Source organism: Ranitomeya variabilis, chromosome 1 (genome assembly GCF_051348905.1).
Source record: "Ranitomeya variabilis isolate aRanVar5 chromosome 1, aRanVar5.hap1, whole genome shotgun sequence".
Classification (NCBI taxonomy): Eukaryota; Metazoa; Chordata; class Amphibia; order Anura; family Dendrobatidae; genus Ranitomeya; species Ranitomeya variabilis.
This window is the reverse complement of record NC_135232.1, coordinates 780,210,702-780,233,722: the sequence shown is the minus strand read 5'-3', so window position 1 is coordinate 780,233,722 and position 23,021 is coordinate 780,210,702. Positions and strand designations below refer to the sequence as shown.

General features: G+C 40.9%; 1 protein-coding gene across 21 annotated transcripts in view; it reads right to left on the bottom strand.

Moving 5' to 3' along the window:
• ADGRL3 (adhesion G protein-coupled receptor L3) overlaps nucleotides 1-23,021 on the bottom strand; it is a 1,249,649-nt gene that overhangs the window by 439,862 nt on the left and 786,766 nt on the right. For all 21 annotated transcript variants that reach the window (XR_013217764.1, XM_077272336.1, XM_077272380.1 and 18 more), the window contains 3 exons: nucleotides 18,077-18,297; nucleotides 4,613-4,679; nucleotides 805-896 (listed from right to left, as the gene is read on the bottom strand). Coding sequence is in view for 20 of the 21 variants with exons in the window: in XM_077272336.1 (XP_077128451.1) it covers nucleotides 805-896; nucleotides 4,613-4,679; nucleotides 18,077-18,297 (380 nt within the window). In the remaining variant the exon portion in view is untranslated. The remainder of the gene's footprint in view (nucleotides 1-804; nucleotides 897-4,612; nucleotides 4,680-18,076; nucleotides 18,298-23,021) is intronic.

The window sequence follows — 23,021 nt, the reverse complement described above, 5'->3', positions numbered from 1 at the left end:
CACACAACCATCTCTAGGGTTTACAGAGAATGGTCCGAAAAAGAAAAAAAATCCAGTGAGCGGCAGTTCTGTGGGCGGAAATGCCTTGTTGATGCCAGAGGTCAGAGGAGAATGGGCAGACTGGTTCGAGCTGATAGAAAGGCAACAGTGACTCAAATCGCCACCCGTTACAACCAAGGTAGGCCTAAGAGCATCTCTGAACGCACAGTGCGTCGAACTTTGAGGCAGATGGGCTACAGCAGCAGAAGACCACACCGGGTACCACTCCTTTCAGCTAAGAACAGGAAACTGAGGCTACAATTTGTACAAGCTCATCGAAATTGGACAGTAGAAGATTGGGAAAACGTTGCTTGGTCTGATGAGTCTTGATTTCTGCTGCGACATTCGGATGGTAGGGTCAGAATTTGGCGTAAACAACATGAAAGCATGGATCCATCCTGCCTTGTATGGAGCATCTTTGGGATGTGCAGCCGACAAATCTGCGGCAACTGTGTGATGCCATCATGTCAATATGGACCAAAATCTCTGAGGAATGCTTCCAGCACCTTGTTGAATCTATGCCACGAAGAATTGAGGCAGTTCTGAAGGCAAAAGGGGGTCCAACCCGTTACTAGCATGGTGTACCTAATAAAGTGGCCGGAGATGTATGTGATTCCCCCATTCCTTGAAAATATCCAAACATTAAAACTGCAGTAGGTGCATTAATAGTGTGTTGTTCAGCTTAGCAGGCATTGTGAAATAAAATAAAATTTAAAAAAAAAAAGACATAAAAAAGACATAAACACTGACTAACGATCAACTTACCTGATATTGTCAAGGCAACCAGTGTCTGGTTTCATTATGGCAGTATGATGAAACATTTTAAATAGCGCAATTCCAAGAAAAATTACATTAAGCTAAAAGGGAAAAGAAACATTCCAAATGTTAACAAACAAATCTCCAAAGTCAGGTTATGAACAACATTATCCTATCACAGTAGATATATGATTGTAAGGCTACTCTTGTAGCACTACTGATGAATGGAAATAAATCCCAAAGTTGAAATTCATCTTAAATGTTAATCTATTTAAATGAAAAAAGTAATCACTTTTGTAATATACTTCGATTAAAAATTTGTCAGGCAAGCAGAGCAGAACCAGCCCAGCTTCTGACACAGACGTCACCGCTCTGAAACGGAACATCATCAGTGACTTCTATTTCGGGGGCTGATCTCTATTCTCTCTCTGCTTGCCACGTTCTCTCCTTTTCAAGTCATATTGACAGTGCGCTCTCTTACTAGCTTGTCACTTCTCATTAGACTCAGAGAGGGAGTACACTGTCACTGTACGTTCAAAGGACTATAGCATTGTTAGAAGTGAGCGAACACTGAGCATGCATTGTAATTGTCAACCGACGAATCCTCAGAACAGCACATATAGGCTGCCCAGCCTACCTAACAGAGACCAGCTGGCACCAGTAGATGTCAAACCTCCTGTCACAGAAGATGCAATGACTTCAGTGTTTTGTGCCGCATGAATGCAGCTTGTCATGGGAATGGGGTGAACAGCATAATTGCTTTTTTTAACAGCTATTTGAAGAAGACCACAGTGGGCACATAATTAGTGCAATAGGGCCACCATGGAGGACATCATTAGGATATGGGACCCAGAATAGGGGAAACAAGTAGGGTATACAAGCAGGGCCGGCGTCAGCACCCGGAGCTCCCGGGCAAGTGCCGGGGCCCTGGCGAGACGGGGGGCCCACTCATGCAGTCATAGATTCCAATTTGCGCTGGTACAAGCATCTTCTCAGTCAGTGCAGGGCCAGGCACATCAGGGTTAAGGACACAGCCAGCGTGACATTGTGGGCGGAGAGAACACGTTCTCCTGCTCTGCTCTCCCGCCGCTGGCTGCGTGCAGTGCTGAACTTATCAGGCACAGGCAGATTCCGGAGGAGCTCCTACCGGCGCTTGAGTGAGTGCCATGCTATCGCTGTATATTTTGACAGTCTGGGTGACCTGGGGCGGCCATGGGCTGGGTGGCTGCAGCTGACATATATATATATATATATATATACTACAGCAGCCGCCCAGCCCAGGCCCCCAGCACAGCCTGTATAGATACCTGCACAGTACCTCTCCCCTGTATATATACACCGCACAGTACCTCTCCCCTGTATATATACACCGCACAGTTCCTCTCCCCTGTATATATACACCGCACAGTACCTCTCCCCTGTATATATACACCGCACAGTACCTCTCCCCTGTATATACACTGCACAGTACCACTCCCCTCTATATATACACTGCATAGTACCTCTCTCCTGTATATATACACTGCACAGTACCGCTCCTCCTGTATATATACACTGCACAGTACCCCTCCTCCTGTATATATACACTGTACAGTACCACTCCTGTATATATACACTGTACAGTACCACTCCTCCTGTCCTGTATATATACACTGCAGAATTTACAATAGCTACCACTCATGTAAGAAGTGAAATCTGGCATTGTACTATACCTATATTTCTCTGCTGTATTTGGGCATCATGAATCGTGGTATGTGTTACGAGGGGGGGGGGCCACTGAGACACTTTCGCCCAGGGCCCTCAAAAACCTGGAGCCAGCCCTGTATACAAGCCACAATGGAGGGCTTTTCTTTTTTAATAAATATGCAAAAATGTCTACATTTCTGTTTTTTTCAGTCAGGATGGAGTGCAGAGTGTACATTAATGAGAAAAAAAATGAACTTTTTTGAATTTACCAAATGGCTGCAATGAAACAAAGAGTGAAAAATTTAAAGGGGTCTGAATACTTTCCGTACCCACTATGTATATTGTTTCTGGTTTGTAAGACAGATTGCTGGGAATTCTATTAATGTGACCTCTCAGATACATAAGGACTAGAGATGAGCTAACTAGTTTGTAAAATGTTCGCCAAACTCAGATTCTGCCCGAACATAGCACATTCAGATTCGTGTTCGGATCATATTGACACCATGGATGTGTCACAGAATTTCATACCATTGGGCAGTGAAGAAAAAATTATTACATTTTTACCACAAAAATGTTGTTTTAGCCCCAGATTTTACATTTTCACACAAGAAGTTGGTAAAAATGGCACCATAATTTGTCACACAATTTCTACATGGCACATGGCACTACCCCATATGAGGAACAGAGCGTTATTTGTCTCCTGGAGCACAGATTTTCCTAGAATAGTTTGTGGACTCCATATACAGAGCACCTAAGTGCTAGAAGAGCAGAATCCCTCCCTCAAGTGACCCCATTTTGGAAATTATACCCCTGTGGTAATTTATCTACATGTGTAGTGATGATTTTGACTCTAAGGGAGTTTTCGGAAACAAGCTGCAATGAACGCTGCCAAGTGAAAATTGCAAACTGACATTGTGACGAGTATGCTATAGTAGCCAGTACCTTATAGTGACCAGTACATTATGCCCAGCTCATTCTTCTGGAGACATGCACCCGTAAGTTAGGCGGGCTCTCATTGCCTCAGAAATACCACACATGTGGACACTATATATGTGGTTTAGGTATATTGTGGGACTCACAAGTGAGGGGGGCATTTGGATTTGGGAGTGCAGAATTTGCTGAATTTCTTTTAAAGGGTGAGGAGCCATTTAGCTTTTCCAGAGCCTTTGTGCTACCAATAACGTTGAAGCCCCCTATATTTTCGTTAACAGACGACGGACCTAAGTGAGGGCTTGCTTTTCTGTGGATTGAGTTGAAGCTTTTGTTAGGAACATTTTACATAACCTTTTGGATCACAGTTATCTGGTGCTCTACACTGAGCACTTACTTTGGGGTTTCCATAAATCTGAACGTATTAACAGCAGGTGAATAATTGGTTCTGTTTTTTTAAGCCATTCCTCGTGTAGTATAGGTATGAGGAGACTTAAGTTATTAAGACTTAAGACTTTAAATCTCCTCATACCGGGGTTTATGTCCCTCTCCACAAGGAGAAACCTTATCCCTCAGATCCCACTCTTAGCCTCTCATCTAGCTAAAACAGACCTCGTACTTTGCACTGATGAAGGACAATACCCTGAAACACCATGTCTGCCAATAGAGATTCTGATTTGGCTTTTATCCTAAGTCGTATTGCAAGGCTCGTTAAAGGGTCGATATTGACTTGTAGGATTGCTACTTCCAAAAGGTGGCACTTGAATTCTAGTCCTCTTCCTTTCTGAAGAGACAATTTGCACTGTTAAATTGAAGAGCCTAAATACTTCTAAAATGAACTTTAAGGAAAGGATATTTATGACCTATCATTAGCCATTTAACAGAGTGATCTTCTGATCGCCATTGCCCCTTCTATATTACTTCAGGCACAGCAGTTGATTAATACATTGTGCTGTGCCTGATACTGCATCTCAGCCACATTTACTCAAATGGTACTAAAGCTGCAGTACTAAACACACATGCAATTACAGATGAACTGCTGTGCCCATGACAAAGTTCTGTGCATTGATGTACATTGCTCTTCAGAAGATGCTCCTGCCCCACTAAAATTCTATAGATTGTTTTACTTATTTTTTATAAATAAGTATTTAAATCAAATCAGTGAAAATTAATACATATATAAAGTAAAGAAAATAATTACCATGATTATCAGTGTAGCGGGTCCGATGAAGCTCCAAATAAAGTAAGTATCATGTCGAAGCCAACACCTACAAAATAAAAAAATGGAAAAAAAATATAAAACATTTTCAAAAACCAAGTTCATTGTACTATTCACAAGCTATTTTCTACAGTGTCTGACAAATATAGAAAACTAACACAAGCAAAACAAGATTTAGGAGGATTCTTATGTACTGTATTTATCTAGAATCCTCCACTCTTTTGAATTATTAAATGACCCAATAGTAGAAAAGAGATGGAATCAGTGTGACACTGAAATAAAAATCATCATAATTTTGGAGGCAACGTTATTAAAAGAGGGATGATAAATTCTCAGTGACACCTGATGGAGTTGAAGACTGAGCACATCACAATGTGCCACAGATGGACACTCCACTCGCCAATGGATTCAACCACAGATTTCCTCAATAAAGTCCTCTGGCCGAAACGTTGGGATCACTTATATGTATCTTCACACTGTCAGTGATTTTTTCAACAAAACAACATTCTCATATTCAATTGCCTCATCTTCAGTGCCGAAGGCTGTCTTACTATTTGGTTTGGTTTATCCTTCTGAGCACAAAAATTCTTATTACCGTAGTGCTAGCCCTATCCATTTTCACAAATACTAGTATGGCCCAAGGTGCACCTACATAGAGGTAACACCTATGCAATTTTTGTAGTAATGCCTTTTTGCAAAGGGTGTGTTGGATGCTCTGAAATGTGAACTCAAAGGCTCTGAACCCAAGAAGAATTAATCTACAAAAAAATACCTGTAGTACATATTAATGTTTGCCCTGGAATAAATGGCGCTATAACAATAAATAATAATAATAATAATAATACAAAGCTGCCAAAAGCTTAATGGCCCAATATCATGATTCATAGACTAGCCAAAAAGAAACCAAGGAATAAGGGAAATTAAATAAAAAAAAATAGTATCTTTATTGATATTGAAACAATCGTTCAGTTAGAATTCTGTGCAAAAAGAAAGGTAATTAAATATATTATGGTAATTACAAATTTTGCACTGGCGCTAAGTATTCATTTCTATCCCAACTTCCCAAGCTGCAAGTTGGAATGCAAACTCTACAAGGGATAAAGTTGATAAAGAGATTCTGCACATAAATGTATGTCAGATTAACCCCTTAAGCCCCGAGAGTGGTTTGCACGTTAATGACCGGGCCAATTTTTACAATTCTGACCACTGTCCCTTTATGAGGTTATAACTCTGGAACGCTTCAACGGATCTTGGCGATTCTGACATTGTTTTCTCGTGAGATATTGTACTTCATGGTAGTGGTAAAATTTATTCGATATAACTTGTGTTTATTTGTGAAAAAAATGGAAATTTGGCAAAAATTTTGAAAATTTCACAATTTTCCAACTTTTAATTTTTATGCCCTTAAATCACAGAGATATGTCACTCAAAATACCTAATAAGTAACATTTCCCACATGTCTACTTTACATCAGCACAATTTTGGAACCAAAATTTTTTTTTGTTAGGGAGTTATAAGGGTTAAAAGTTGACCAGCAATTTCTCATTTTTACAACACCATTTTTTTTTAGGGACCACATCTCATTTGAAGTCATTTTGAGGGGTCTATATGATAGAAAATAACCAAGTGTGACACTATTCTAAAAACTGCACCCCTCAAGGTGCTCAAAACCACATTCAAGAAGTTTATTAACCCTTCAGGTGTTTCACAGGAATTTTTGGAATGTTTAAATAAAAATGAACATTTAACTTTTTTTCACACAAAATTTACTTCAGCTCCAATTTGTTTTATTTTACCAAGGGTAACAGGAGAAAATGGACCCCAAAAGATGTTGTACAATTTGTCCTGAGTACGCCGATACCCCATATGTGGGGGTAAACCACTTTTTGGGCACATGACAGAGCTCGGAAGCGAAGAAGCGCCATTTGACTTTTCAATGCAAAATTGACTGGAATTGAGATGGGACGCCATGTTGCGTTTGGAGAGCCCCTGATATGCCTAAACATTGAAACCCCCCACAAGTGACACCATTTTGGAAAGTAGACCCCTTAAGGAACTTATCTAGATGTGTGGTGAGCACTTTGACCCACGAAGTGCTTCACAGAAGTTTATAATGCAGAGCCGTAAAAATAAAAAATCATATTTTTTCACAAAAATGATCTTTTCGCCCCCAATTTTTTATTTTCCCAAGGGTAAGAGAAGAAATTGGACCCCAAAAATTGTTGTGCAATTTGTCCTGAGTACGCTGATACCCCATATGTGGGTGTAAACCATTGTTTGGGTGCATGGCAGAGCTCGGAAGGGAAGGAGCGCCATTTGACTTTTCAATGCAAAATTGACTGGAATTGAGATGGGACGCCATGTTGCGTTTGGAGAGCCCCTGATGTGCCTAAACATTGAAACCCCCCACAAATGACACCATTTTGGAAAGTAGACCCCTCAAGGAACTTATCTAGATGTGTGGTGAGCACTTTGACCCAACAAGTGCTTCACAGAAGTTTATAATGCAGAGCCGTAAAAATAAAAAATCATATTTTTTCACAAAAATGATATTTTCACCCCCAATTTTTTATTTTCCCAAGGGTAAGAGAAGAAATTAGACCACAAAAGTTGTTGTTCAATTTGTCCTAAGTACAACGATACCCCATATGTGGGGGTAAACCACTGTTTGGGCGCATAGCAGAGCTCGGAAGGGAAGGAGCGCCATTTGACTTTTCAATGCAAAATTGACTGGAATTGAGATGGGACACCATGTCGCGTTTGGAGAGCCCCTGATGTACCCAAACAGTATAAACCCCCATAAGTGACCCCATATTGGAAACTAGACCTCCCAAGGAACTTATCTAGATGTGTTTTGACAGCTTTGAACCCCCAAGTGTTTCACTACAGTTTATAACGCAGAGCCGTGAAACTAAAAAAATTTTTTTTTTTCAGAAAAATGATTTTTTAGCCCCCAGTTTTATATTTTCACAAGGGTAACAGGATAAATTTGACCCCAAAAGTTGTTGCCCAATTTGTCCTGAGTACGCTGATACCCCATATGTGGGGGGAACCACTGTTTGGGCGCATGGCAGAGCTCGGAAGGGAGGAGCGCCATTTGGAATGCAGACTTAGATGGATTGGTCTGCAGGCGTCACGTTGCATTTGCAGAGCCCCTGATGTACCCAAACAGTACAACCCCCCCACAAGTGACCCCATATTGGAAACTAGACCTCCTGAGGAACTTATCTAGATGTGTTTTGAGAGCTTTGAACCCCCAAGTGTTTCACTACAGTTTATAACACAGAGCCGTGAAACTAAAAATGCTTTTTTTTTTTCAGAAAAATGATTTTTTAGCCCCCAGTTTTATATTTTCACAAGGGTAACAGGATAAATTGGACCCCAAAAGTTGTTGTCCAATTTGTCCTGAGTACGCTGATACCCCATATGTGGGGGGGAACCACTGTTTGGGCGCATGGCAGAGCTCGGAAGGGAAGGAGCGCCATTTGGAATGCAGACTTAGATGGATTGGTCTGCAGGCGTCATGTTGCATTTGCAGAGCCCCTGATGTACCCAAACAGTATAAACCCCCATAAGTGACCCCATATTGGAAACTAGACCTCCCAAGGAACTTATCTAGATGTGTTGGGAGAACTTTGAACCCCCAAGTGATTCACTACAGTTTACAACGCAGTGCTGTGCTGTGAAAATAAAAAATCCTTTTTTTCCCACAAAAATGATTTTTAGCCCCCCAAATTTTTATTTTCCCAGAGATAACAAGAGAACTTGGACCCCAAAAGTTGTTGTCCAATTTGTCCCGAGTACGCTGATGCCCCATATGTTGGGGTAAACCCCTGTTTGGGCGCAAGGGAGAGCTCGGAAGGGAAGGAGCACTGTTTTACTTTTTCAACGCAGAATTGTCTGGAATTGAGATCGGACTCCATGTCGCATTTGGAGAGCCCCTGATGTGCCTAAACAGTGGAAACTCCCCAATTCTACCTGAAACTAATCCAAACACACCCCTAGCCCTAATCCCAACTGTAACCCTAACCACACCCCTAACCCTGACACACCCCTAATTCTAATACAAATCAAGCAAGTGCTTGATAAAGGTTGTTATACCGAAAACGTCGCCGCAGAGGGCAGATTAAAGATGTAAGTTATTTTTCACTGACCGTTGTGGCGCTGTCTCTCCTTTTGGATTTGTATTGGACTTCTTAGCTGGGCTGACCCCCTGGCATTGACGTGCGCTACACATTAGCCCATGGAAGGCATGTGGGCATAGGGTGCGGTTTAATTATTTTTTTTCTACACCCCTAATTCTAATCTCAACCCTAATCCCAACCGTAAATGTAATCCAAACCCTAACCCTAACTTTAGCCCCAACCCTAACTTTAGCCCCAACCCTAACTAGCGATAGGCAGCTGACACCCGGCCGCGATCGGCCGCGCTCCCCCCGTGAGCGCGGCCGATCGGCTATGACGTACTATCCCGTCACTGGGAATTAAGTCCCAGGTCACCTTGACGGGATAGTACGTCATATGGGATTAAGGGGTTAAATATATAGATACAGCACAGACCAAAAGTTTGAACACACATTCTCATGTAAAGATTTTTCTGTATTTTCATGACTATGAAAATTGTAAATTCACACTGAAGGCATCAAAACTATGAATTAACACATGTGGAATTATATACTTAACAAAAAAGTGTGAAACAACTGAAAATATGTCTTAAATTCTAGGTTCTTCAAAGTAGCCACCTTTTGCTATGATGACTGCTTTGCACACTCTAGGCATTCTCTTGATGAGCTTCAAGAGGTAGTTACCGGAAATGGTTTTCACTTCACAGGTGTGCCCTGTCAGGTTTAATAAGTGGGATTTCTTGACTTATAAATGGGGTTGGGACCATCAGTTGTGTTGTGCAGAAGTCTGGTGGATACACAGCTGATAGTTCTATTGAATAGACTGTTACAATTTGTATTATGGCAAGAAAAAAGCAGCTAAGTAAAGAAAAATGAGTGGCCATCATTACTTTAAGAAATGAAGTCGGTCAGACCGAAAAATAGGGAAAACTTTAAAAGTGTCCCCAAGTGCAGTTGCAAAAACCATCAAGCGCTACAAAGAAACTGGCTCACATGAGGACCGCCCCAGAAAAGGAAGACCAGGAGTCACCTCTGCTTCTGAGGATAAGTTTATCCGAGTCACCAGCCTCAGAAATCGCAGGTTAACAGCAGCTCAGATTAGAGACCAGTTCAATGCCACACAGAGTTCTAGCAGCAGACACATCTCTACAACAACTCTTAAGAGGAGACTTTGTGCAGCAGGCCTTCATGGTAAAAAAGCAGCTAGGAAACCACTGCTAAGGATAGGCAACAAGCAGAAGAGACTTGTTTGGGCTAAAGAACACAAGGAATGGACATTAGACCAGAGGAAATCTGTGCTTTGGTCTGATGAGTCCAAATTTGAGATCTTTGGCTCCAACCACCGTGTCTTTGTGCAACGCAGAAAAGGTGAATGGATGCCTAGTTCCCACCGTGAAGCATGGAGGAGGAGGTGCGATGGTGTGGGGGTGCTTTGCTGGTGACACTGTTGGGGATTTGTTCAAAATTTGTGGCGTACTGAACCAGCATGGCTACCACAGCATCTTGCAGCGGCATGCTATTCCATCCGGTTTGCGTTTAGTTGGACCATCATTTATTTTTCAATAGGACAATGACCCCAAACACACCTCCAGGCTGTGTAAGGGCTATTTGACCAAGAAGGAGAGTGATGGGGTGCTACGCCAGATGACCTGGCCTCCACAGTCACCAGACCTGAACCCAATCGAGATGGTTTGGGGTGAGCTGGACCACAGAGTGAAGGCAAAAGGGCCAAAAAGTGGGAACTCCTTCAAGATTGTTGGAAGACCATTCTCGGTGACTACCTCTTGAAGCTCATCAAGAGAATGCCAAGAGTGTGCAAAGCAGTCATCAAAGCAAAATGTGGCTACTTTGAAGAACCTAGAATATAAGACACATTTTCAGTTGTTTCACACTTTTTTGTTAAGTATATAATTCCACATGTGTTAATTCATAGTTTTGATGCCTTCAGTGTGAATGTACAATTTTCATAGTCATGAAAATACAGAAAATTCTTTAGATGAGAAGGTGTGTCCAAACTTTTGGTCTGTACTGTATATATATATATATATATATATAGAGAGAGAGAGAGAGAGAGAGAGAGAGAGAGAGAGAGAGACAGAGAGAGAGAGAGACCTGGTAATGCCAAATCGTTACTGTCTCAGTACCTGAGCCTCTTGAGTTCAGTAGTTCTATAATCTGCAATAGACTGTTAAGTTATTGGAGTACTCTGAGAATGTCAGTTCAATTTATGGAAAGCCTGCAATGTTGTGAATGTGGTTGCTCCCATTGTCCAGCAGCAAGATTACAGTACTGGGAAATACTTTGTAACTATAAAATGTTTTTTCCATGTAAAAAATGTAAGATATTTCGCAAGTTATCCATTAATAAAGGTAGCCGAGACCCCGGAAAACATGATTCGGGTCGGTTTTACCGACCCAGTTCTGCGATCACCGTTATTCATGGCTGGGTTGGGGTTAGCGTTGTGTTGGGTTAGGATAGTGTTGTTGGGGTTAGGGTGGTGTTGGGGTTAGGGTTATGGTTAGTGTTGGGATTAGGGGTGTGTTAGGGTTAGGGTTGGGGTTAAGGCTGTGTTAGGGATGGAGTTAGAATTGGGGGCTTCCACTGTTTAGGTACATCAGGGGGTCTCCAAACGCAGCATGGCGCCCACCATTGATTTCAGCCAATTTTGCATTCCAAAAGTCAAACGGTGCTCCCTCCTTTCTGAGCCCTGCCATGCGCTCAAACAATGGCTTTCCCCCACATACTGGGTATAGGCGTACTCAGGAGAAATTGCACAACAAAAATTGTGGTCCATTTTCTCCTGATACCCTTGTGAAAATAAAAAAGTTTGGTTCCAAAGTATTTTTTTTGTGAAAAAAGTAAAATGTTCATTTTTTCCTTCGACATTGCTTTAGTTCTCGTGAAGTACCTGAAGGGTTAATAAACTTCTTGAATGTGGTTTTGTGCACCTTGAGGGGTGCAGTTTTTTTTAGAATGGTGTCACTTTTAGGTATTTTCTGTTATATTGACCCCCCCAAACTCACTTCAAATGTGAGGTGGTCCCTAAAAAAAATGGTTTTGTAAATTTTGTTGGAAAAATGAGAAATCGCTGGTCAACTTTTAACCCTTAAAACACCCTAACAAAAAAATATATATTTCAAAAATTGTGCTGATGTAATGTAGACATGTGGGAAACATCATTTATTAACTATTTTGTGCAATATGACTCTCTGATTTAAGGGCACAAAATAAAAAATTTGAAAATTGCAAAATTTTCAAAATTTTTGACAAAGTTCCTTTTTTTCATAAATAAATGCGAGTCACATCGAAGAAATTTTACCACTAAAATGAAGTACAATATGTCACGAAAAAATGTTATCAGAAATAGTGGGATCCATTGAAGCATTCCAGAGCTGTAACCTCACAAAGTGACAGTGGTCAGAATTGTAAAAATTGGCTTGTTCATTAAGTACAAAATTGGCTTTGTCACTAAGGGGTTAACAGAATGTGCTTCAGGCCTTCCTTTATGTCTAATACAGGGTGAATTGAAATCCCGCTTCCTTCTAATGTTTGGCAGTTTTTGCATTGCTCGCATAGGCTTTGTGAGTCCCACCTTCATAAATTAAACAGGATGTGTATGGCCATGTCACACACACACCACTTATCCAGATAAGGTAGTAAAATGTTAAAATTAGATTTACCAGTGACTGTTGGTGGGTGTAGTTTTATTTCCCCCTCTACTATATAATCTACTGTAGTCATAGGTGATTTTAGACGGACCGGCTCTTACGGGATTTTGGAGACATTTTTGTTTTCTTTTTTTAATGTTGTCTTATATACAAGTCATTATAAAAGAAAAAATGCTTCCTAACATTTTTCCTATGAAATCAATTTTATTTTCGACTTTGAATGTTTTATTGTCAGTCTGTAAAAGTGAAGTGCCACATTTTTCGTAAGATGCACTTTTTTTTCAAAATTTGGAGGAAAAATGGGGAGTGCATTTTATGTAAGCCTATCGGGGGGGGGGGGGGGGGGTGACAGGAGTTGGGTGATGTGGTGGGTCCTGGACTGGGAGGAGGAGTTTTTGGGCAGTTTGATGCTGTGGGGCGATGCTGCAAGACCCAGGCTGGTAGGAAAAGATGATCTGCGGTGCGTCTACCGAGATTACAACTCCCAAGATCGAAGTCTGTGCATGCGTCACCTCCGGCAGCCATTTTCCCGATGTCCACTGCATTGAAACCATGGAAGTGCGGGGGCTTCTGGCTTTCATAAAATGTCAGCAGAGCACCTGCACCACCAAGCACTGCCGAGCACCCTCTTCTACCAGCCTTGGATGGAACTCACAGCTCCGAACACCACCTGTGTTTTCCACCACCGCCGCTGCCCCCGCTGGTAAGCTGAATTCGGATTATAAGACGGACCCTAATTTAATGCATTACATTTTTTTCCCTATTTTCCACCTGAAAATTTGGAGTGCAGCTTATAGCCCCAAAAATATGGCAATACTGACAACATTGTTCCCAGCAGCGACCTGGAAGTCAGAAATGCATCCAGGTATCTTTCCCATGTTGTTCCCATTCAATTTCAGCACTGTTTACAACCATTTCAGCAATGTTCCTGACCCCCAAGCCCTTCTGTTAGGGCCTACGGAGTTTCCCATTCACTTCCATTATACTCATTATTCAACATGAGCCCGTCCGCGTGTCCAACCTGCTCGATTCGAGTACCGAGCACTCAAGCAATTTAGTGCTCCCTCATCACTACCGCACTTTTTTTTTCCTTTTGTCAGAAACAATAACTTTTATTTTTCCATCAAAATATTCATATCACAAACTTGTTTTAAGTGAAAACATTAATTTAATCATACATAGTAGTGATAAAATGTAAATACATTGTTTTTTGGGTTTTGCTGTTATGGGGTTCATTTTGCCATATAAATGACCAGGCAACATAATTCTCCATGCCAGTACGAATATGGTGATACCAAAGAGTTATATAATTTATTTTTCTATTCAAGTGGTGAAAAAAAACTGAAGTTTACAAAAAAAGACCGATTTCATCAACCAAGGTATCATTTTAATCAGTATAACGGCGCCGATCTGACACTTTGTGTAGGTTATTCAGCACACTCCTGCTGACAGGTTCCCTTTAAGAATAACCCCTTTGTAGAGTTTACTGTAAATCATCCTTTTACTAATCTTGCATGATAACTACACAACCTAAATATACTTGTTGTTTTGAAAATATCCCCTTCACCTCCAAAACTGACTACTCTCCATGGGCTGGTAATTGAGCTTAGTAGTTCTGGTGTCTTTCCTTTGCATTGAACCTAGCTCTGTTCCTGTATCTACAGTATATAGTAAGATTGGTTCCGGTACCTTATTTATGTAGAAAGCTGGGTTCTGTTACCATATCTATGTAGTAAGCTCAGTTCTCTTACTGTATCTATATAGTAAGCTTGGTTCTGTTAGGTGTTTCTCCAAAAATAATGCTTTATTATTATTATGTTGTGTGATGGTGAAATGATCAATTGCTAGCCAGCAAGAACAGTGTGCCGGTCACACTTGGCGCTAGCTGTTGCACTGCTGCACACACTTAAGGGCTGGATATACTCTTCAACTGCCTCCCGTTCCTGGCAAGGGGAAACTTTAGCAGAGCCATAGCACAGGAGCTGGTGACTGGACACACAAACAGCTGACAGGGCAAACCCAACAGGGCAAACCCAACAGAACCAAGCAACCTTTGGCTTTTGGCTTTCAGTATCATCTCTATGCTGATGACACACAGATCTACATCTCTGGACCAGATATCACCTCCCTACTAACCAGAATCCCTCAATGTCTGTCCACTATTTCGTCCTTCTTCTCTGCTAGATTTCTGAAACTTAACATGGACAAAACAGAATTCATGCTCTCAGCGATTATGCTGTGCGGGGCATTGGGTCACCGGGTGGTAGCTGCTGCCAGTGGGTGCAGCACGCTGTACCTGCTGGGGCAGTCAGATGGTTGTACTTTGTTTCTAGTATTGCCACTTTTTCAATGTGACAGTCACCTACCAAAGATTACTCTGGGGTCATAATTTAGAGCTTCAGTCAGCCAAGTTTAGATCCATGAACATGGGTTAATGCTATGTTCAGAAACATATATTTCATATATGGACTAGAATGCACAGACTGATCACGGGTTTCCTGACCCAAGCTTATAGCCTCATAGCCATATATAACTTTATAATTTCAGGTTTGTGAGATCTGTAGTCAGTCCGTACATTGCATCCCTATATGTATTTGTATATTTAACCCCTTTCTGCCAGCTGACGGAATAGTACGTCAGCTGGCAGAACCCCCGCTTTAAGGTGGGCTCCGGCGGCGAGCCCACCTTAAAGCCGCGACATGTCAGCTGTTTTGTACAGCTGACATGTGCGCGCAATGAGCGCGAGCGGAATCGCGATCCGCCCGCGCCCATTAACTAGTTAAATGCCGCTGTCAAACGCAGACAGCGGCATTTAACTACCGCATCCGGCCGGGCGGCCGGAAATGACGTCATCGCCGACCCCCGTCACATGATCGGGGGTCGGCGATGTGTCAGGAAGGTAACCATAGAGGTCCTTGAGACCTCTATGGTTACTGATCCTCGGTAGCTGTGAGCGCCACCCTGTGGTCGGCGCTCACAGCACACCTGCAATTCTGCTGTGTAGCAGCGATCTTATGATCGCTGCTACATAGCAGAGCCGATCGGGTTGTGCCTGCTTCTAGCCTCCCATGGAGGCTATAGAAGCATGGCAAAAGTGAAAAAAAAAAGTAAAAAAAAATGTGAAAAAAATAAAAAAAAAATATAAAAGTTTAAATCACCCCCCTTTCGCCCCAATCAAAATAAATCAATAAAAAAAAAATCAAACCTACACATATTTGGTATCGCCGCGTTCAGAATCGCCCGATCTATCAATAAAAAAAAGCGTTAACCTGATCGCTAAATGGCGTAATGAGAAAAAAAATCGAAACACCAGAATTACGTTTTTTTGGTCGCCGCGATATTGCATTAAAATGTAATAACGGGCGATCAAAAGAACGTATCTGCACCAAAATGCTATGATTAAAAACGCCAGCTTGGCACGCAAAAAATAAGCCCTTACCTGACCCCAGATCACGAAAAATGGAGACGCTACGAGTATCGGAAAATGGTGCAATTTTTTTTTTTTTGCAAAGTTTGGAATTTTTTTTCACCACTTAGGTGAAAAATAACCTAGTCATGTTAGGTGTCTATGAACTCGTACTGACCTGGAGAATCATAATGGCAGGTCAGTTTTAGCATTTAGTGAACCTAGAAAAATAGCCAAGCAAAAAACAAGTGTGGGATTGCACTTTTTTTGCAATTTCACTGCACTTGGAATTTTTTTCCCGTTTTCTAGTACACGACATGGTAAAACCAATGATGTCCTTCAAAAGTACAACTCATCCTGCAAAAAATAAGCCCTCACATGGCCAAATTGACGGAAAAATAAAAAAGTTATGGCTCTGGGAAGGAGGGGAGCGAAAAACGAAAATGAAAAAACGGAAAAAGCTCCGGGGGTGAAGGGGTTAAAAAACATCAGTGACAAATAAAGCCAACCTCATTTTCAATAACAATTATAAGCCTTCCACCCATGGAGTCTGTCAGTTTCTTAATCTGTTGACAATCAACTTTTTGGGCAACAACAATCACAGCCACCCATACATTTTCCCATTTAATAAGGGCCCAAAAGTTCTCAATAGTGTTTGGGTCAGTCAAGGAAGAGGCTATGTCATTATTCTTATTCTTTCATCTTAAAGGCCTTTACTGAGATGCGAAGCAGTGGAGACTTCAATACATGTGATGGAGCATTGTCCTGCATACAATTTATGGTTTTCTTGAATGGTGGACACTTTTACCTGTAGTTCTGCTTGAGGAAAGTGTCTTCTAAGAACTGTCAGTAATTTTGGAAGTCGACTTTGAGGCTCTTTTCATCCCGAAAAGGTTCAACTAGCTGAACTTTAAAAATACCTACCCATAGCAGTTCCCCACCTCCACTGTGTTGGTGTTTAAGTTGAAGTGGAGTTCTGTGTTCATTAATGGTCAGGCCAAGTGCACATCCATCTGGTCTGTCAAGAGTCACTGTCATCTCCTCAGCCAATAAAATCTTTGAAAATTCTGTCTTTAGATATTTCTTGGCCCAGTCTTGACATTCCATCTTGTGTCTTGTTCAGTGATGGTCAGGTTTCAGCCTCCCTTACTTTGGCCATGTTTCTGAGCACTGAGAACCTTGTACTTCTGGGAGCTCTGGAATATGACAGCACTGGAGGATAATGAGTTCCTATCCATTTAATTTTTGATTCTTCTCAAATCTTTGACAATTAATGTGCAACTTTTTCCTCAATTTGTTTTTTGCAACCCTGTTAGCTATGTACAGCAAAACTTTGATGGTTCCTTGATCTCAATCTAATAGCTTAGCAGTTTCAAGAGTGCTGCATCCCTGTGTAAGACTTTTTAACATTTTTGACTTTTTAGAGTCAGTTAAATTTATTTTGGGCCCATTTTGCTTGAGGAAAACAAGCTGCCTAATAACGTTGCACACCTTGGTGTTATATCCTTAGGCCTCACCCTCCCTCATTACACAAACGCACATCACCTGATCTGTTTCATCCAATAATCATTCACATTTAACCAGCTTGGAGATGGAAAATCTGCATAAAATGATGATATAGTCAAATTATTCACTTGCCTAATAATTATTCACACACAGTGTAATGTGTGTCATGATGTACATTAGCGAAAGGAGATGGGGATAGTGAAGATAACCGTGTGCTCAGTGTATCAAACTTCACACTAGCAACACTAGGTAGCTTTTTGAATCAATAGATTTCAGGATATTTCTAGAGAACTAGATTTCTGTGACAAATTTATTTTGGTTATTCTGATGCCCAAATCTTGAGTTAGATATTTAGAATAGGGAAGAGATTTTCTCTTTACTATGGGGCAATTGTGTATTTCATTTTTTCAACCTTGTCAACTAGGCCTTTCTGAAATAATGTAATGTGGCATCACAATCAGTGTTGGCATTTAGTTACACCATTTCTCTAAGAAGTACACATGAGAAAATGTAAATTTTTATAGCAACAAAGCTTATTGAAAAATATGTATTTTATACATTTCCGAAATATAATAATACTGCAATGAGGTTTATGTAGGATGAGCTGACAAAGTAGGCCTTGCTCATAGGATTGCTCTACATAATCACTGTGCTTACAGAGACAGTTGATAAATTAAACTCTAAATTTTAATTAAAAAAAATTAACATGTACTGTAAGAAAAATGTTTTTAGATCTTACTTACACTTTATCTGTTCCGTAACTTTTATAATCTACTGCTGCAGACACGGACACAATAAGAGCAGGCATCCCATAGCCCACTAGATAGAAATATTTCCTTTTTGAATTTTCACTTTCAAAGACCTCAACCAGCATGATGTATAGTTGAACTCCCTCAAGGAACATCCACGTAAATGCAGCCAAGAAGAAAAAATGGAGAAGTGCAGCAAACACAGCACAGGCAATCTAGGGAGAAAGGATGTAAAGACAAAAATCAGTCATCAAACAATTACACAGTAAGTAATGATGTACAATAAAAGTGTACATAGAACCAGACAACATAGAGGAAGATTTATAAAAGGCTGGTGCCAGTACTACTTTTATTTATCAAAGGGCTTTAGAAAAATGAGAACAGGAATTCAATTGGTTTTCTACTGCCATTTTTCCTGCAATCAGATTTTTGGAATATCGACTTTGTAGAACCCCAATGACTCTAATATTGATAACCTTTAATGTTTCATCTTCCAGCACTTAAGGTGACATACAGTGGTCACTGTCAAGGTCCTCCACACCGTAACATGACTACCACAAGCAGTTTCATCATCTACCTAACACTTACAGTATTATTCAGGAACATCGGATACATTTTGTACCCATATACCCATATCTTCACTCCTTGCCCTAGCCACATGCGTTCTATGTTTTTCATCATATTTAATTTTTTTTATTATATATATGATACTCTTACCACATATATACATGTATGTCTATAATGATGGTTATAACTCAATGCTCCAATATACTAGAGGGACTATCTCTGCCTGTATACTGCATGTTTAACTAAGCTTGTATTGACCGAAACGTCACAACATTTTTGCACATTACTGGACTGTACATAATACATCAAGATTTATTTTTTTACATTGGGGTACCAGATTCTTTTCTACAAACATCTGCAAGGAGTTTGTATGTTTTGCGCATGAGGAGATTACAATAAGAGAAGTCTACGCTCCTGTTCGAGAGGCCCATGGCCAGATTACCCTTATTAAGTTCTTTTTCGGCACCACTGGCGCCACAGCCTGAAACGACAAGTCATAGAGTAGAAGCAGGAAGTCATTCCCAGATTCCTCACCAGCGCTTTCTCTATGACTTAGGCAGAGGGGTGACATAATTGCCATAGCTGTGTCATTTAGCACATACCCAGTCAGCAGCGGCGCTGTAGGGAATCATCTGGAGAAGTAGGCAAGTCATTCCCTTTTGTTTATTTTTTTTCAACATAGGGGTAGAATGCATTGTAATTATTGGAGGTTGGAAGAGAGGACATGTAATTGTTATGAACTGGAGATTGATAGAGAGGATATATAATAGCAATGAGTTGTGGTAAGTGGGAGAGAGGGCATGAAATTGTAAGGAATTGGGGGTGGGGTGGGAGGGAATATATGAAATTATATTGAATTGTATGTGTAGGTGGGGGAAAGGACATGCAGTTGCAATGAATTGGGGTAGGGGGAGGAGAGAGGACATGGAATTGCAATGAATTGGGGGAGAGGACATGACATTGGGGGTGTGGGTGGGAGAGAGGACATGTAATTGTAATTAATATGGTTGGAGGTAGGAGAAAGAATATGGAATTGCAGTGTATTATGGGAGAGAGATGACATGAGAGAGAGGTTGGATAATTGTAATGAATTGGGGATGGGTGGGAGAGAGGACTTGTAATTTTAATGAATTGGGGGGGACGAGGACACTGGACAGGGACTTGTAATGAATTTGGGGGAGGCACAAATGTTAATAATGTTATTGGTAGTACTCCTGTGAGATCTTCTCTGCTCCCCTGCACCATGCTCAGGCACCATTTACAAGTTTCCCTGTCTGGGCATGGAGGGAGCTGAGATGCTTAAACTGGAATCAATGATTAAAATTATCTATTCTAAGTGCATGAACAAGGCAGCTGAACCAGCCATTTCAGCATGGAGTTTGGGAGAAAAGGATGACCAAAATGTAATAATGAAGTATATTATATAGATTTAAAACTTTGAAAATACAGATCAATAACTAAATATAAAAAAATCACTTCTTTACTCTTTAACACCTTGGTATCACTGTCAATTTTAGCCTTCATGGGGAAGTATTTATTTTATTCTTTACTTTATTATTTATTGTATTCTTTATTGTTGTGTTCCAGGAACTATTCCATTTTTATTTTTTATAATGAGGGCTTGTATGTTGCAAGATTAGTGTTAGGCCACATGCACATGTTGAGTATTTTGTGAGTTTTTGCCAAAGTATTCGTGAGCTAAAGCCCAGGGTGGAACAATCAGAGGAAAAGTAGAATAGAAACAAGTCATCACTTCTGTATTTATCACCCACTCCTGGTTTTGGCTTACACATACTGAGGTAAAATACTCACCAAATACTCAACGTGTACGCGTGGCCTAATTTTTCAATTAAATCACTTTGGTGTACATGTAACATCAACAAACTTTTATCAACTGTATATTGGAAGGAACATACCGTATATACTCGAGTATAAGTGCTGCACAAACGTTATGGCCCCATAAGATGCTCTATACAGACACTTGCCCCATTATAGTGCTGCACAAACGTTACGGCCCCATAAGATGCTTTATACAGACACTTGCCCCATATAGTGCTGCACAAACGTTATGGCCCCATAGATGCTCCATACAGATATTTGCCACATTATAGTGCTGCACAAACGTTATGGCCCCAAAAGATGCTCTATACAGACACTTGCCCCATTTGCTGTTGCTGCGAAAAAAAAAAAAAAAGCACATACTCACCTCTCCGTCGCTCAGGCCCCTGGCACTTTCAATATTCACCTGACTTCGTTCTGGCGCTGCTCCATCTTCAGCGTCTTCTGCACTGACGTTCAGGCAGAGGGCGCGCACTAACCACGTCACCGCGCCCTCTGACCTGAGCGTCACTGCAGAAGATGCTGAAGACAGAGCGGCAGCTGGAACCGGGAGCAGGTGAATATCGCGCAGCGCTCCCCTCCCCGTTATACTCACCTGCTCCTGGCGCGGTCCCTGCACGTCTTTTCCCCGGTGCCGGCAGCCTCTTCCTGTACTGAGCGGTCACATGGTACCGCTCATTACAGTAATGAATATGCGGCTCCACCCTTATGGGAGGTGGAGCCGCATATTCATTACTGTAATGAGCGGTACCATGTGACCGCTCAGTACAGGAAGAAGCTGCCGGCGCCGGGGAAAAGATGTGCAGGGACCGCGCCAGGAGCAGGTGAGTATAATTAGACAGCCCCCACTCCCCCTCCCCTGCCGACCCCTGGGTATGACTCGAGTATAAGCCAAGAGGGGGACTTTCAGCCCCCAAAAACGGGCTGAAAATCTCGGCTTATACTCGAGTATATACGGTAAATAAAACCGCAATTCTGCCCCTGTTTTTTTGGAGTTAAAATTTTATGATACCTATTGTACTGCCCAAGTAAAGTGTTAACTTTCTTCTGTAATTCAGTGCAAATTTTCTGATAACAAATTTAAATAGTTTTATTTAGATTTTTTTTGTACAGTAAATACACTCAGTATAAAGACTTCACTTAATTTTGTGTTGCCATATAGTGAAAGACCTGTTTTACAATTTTCCATCAATGAAACTGAATGAGGGATTATTTTTTTTGCATAAGAAGCTGTAATTTTCTTTTCATTGATACTATTCTTGGTACCATTTTATGATACACATGACTTTTTGTTCACTTTTTATTACAATATTTGGTGCACTAAATGAACAAAAAAAACTTGAATTCTGAATCTATTTTATTTATAAACACCATTCACTCTTAGGTATAATTAACATTTTATCTTCATATTGCATGTAGATAAGATTGCAGCAATAGCAAATTTATATAGTTTTTTTTATTTGCTACTTTTGTGCAAAGAAATGACCCAAAAAACATCCATAACTTTTTTATTTTTCTGTACACAGAGTTTTGTGAGTGCTTGTTTTTTTCACGTGGAACAAGCTGTTGTTTTTACTAGCACCATTTTTGTGTACATATGACTTTTTGTAATTCATTTTTTTGGGTAGCAGGCATGAATTATTATCAATAAAACTGAGATCGTTTTTGTCATTTTTGCATGTAGTTCACTGTGCAAAACAACTGACATGTTAATGATTGAGGTGATTCCAAATTTATATATATTTTTTCCATCTTTTATTGCTTTTGCACAAGGAAAGCACTTTAATGGCTCATGCAGACGTCTGTACAAATCGGTTCAAGCATGGACCGCTAATTGATGGACTGGATGTGTAGAAATACATGAAGCTGTCACGCTCAGGCCGGGAGAGCCGCGGCCAATCCGTGTGGTCCAAAATACACGGACGTCTGCATGAGCCTTAAAAAAAAATTTTTTGGGTTGTCATATTATAAGAACTATTATTTTTCCATTTTTCTGATTACAGAGCTGTATAAGGGTTCATTACTAGGGATGAGCGAATTTGCTCGGGTTCCCTCTTATTCGGCAAGCTGCAGAGAGAACCCGCATCGTGCTGGCCGATCAGCTGTCCGGTGCCGCAGCTGCATGTGTCGCAGCTGTGTCACAGTCACAACACATGCATGGAGAGCCTGATCTTCTCCTGCTGTGGATATAGCAGGCACAAATCTTGAGACTGTGTCATCTCAGTGGCATAACAGTATGGTGAATTGCGGAAAAGCACCTTTAATCTTGATGCACAGTTATCTCATTTTGCAGGAACAAGTTAATATTTGATTTATTCTAAAAAGTGTGAGCTCTTGTGAGAGAAATGATAGGGCTGAAATGATTTTTGAGAAAAATCCAGTGATCAGTGATTTGTGGGAGTAGAAGATGTAAGGCATTATATAAAATGAAAGAGTTTGCAACTGGAATAAAATATGGACATTTCAAACTGAGCCAGGTTTGGGAAGATATAGATGAAAAATTGTGATCCATTAAAAAAGTATACTGCCTATC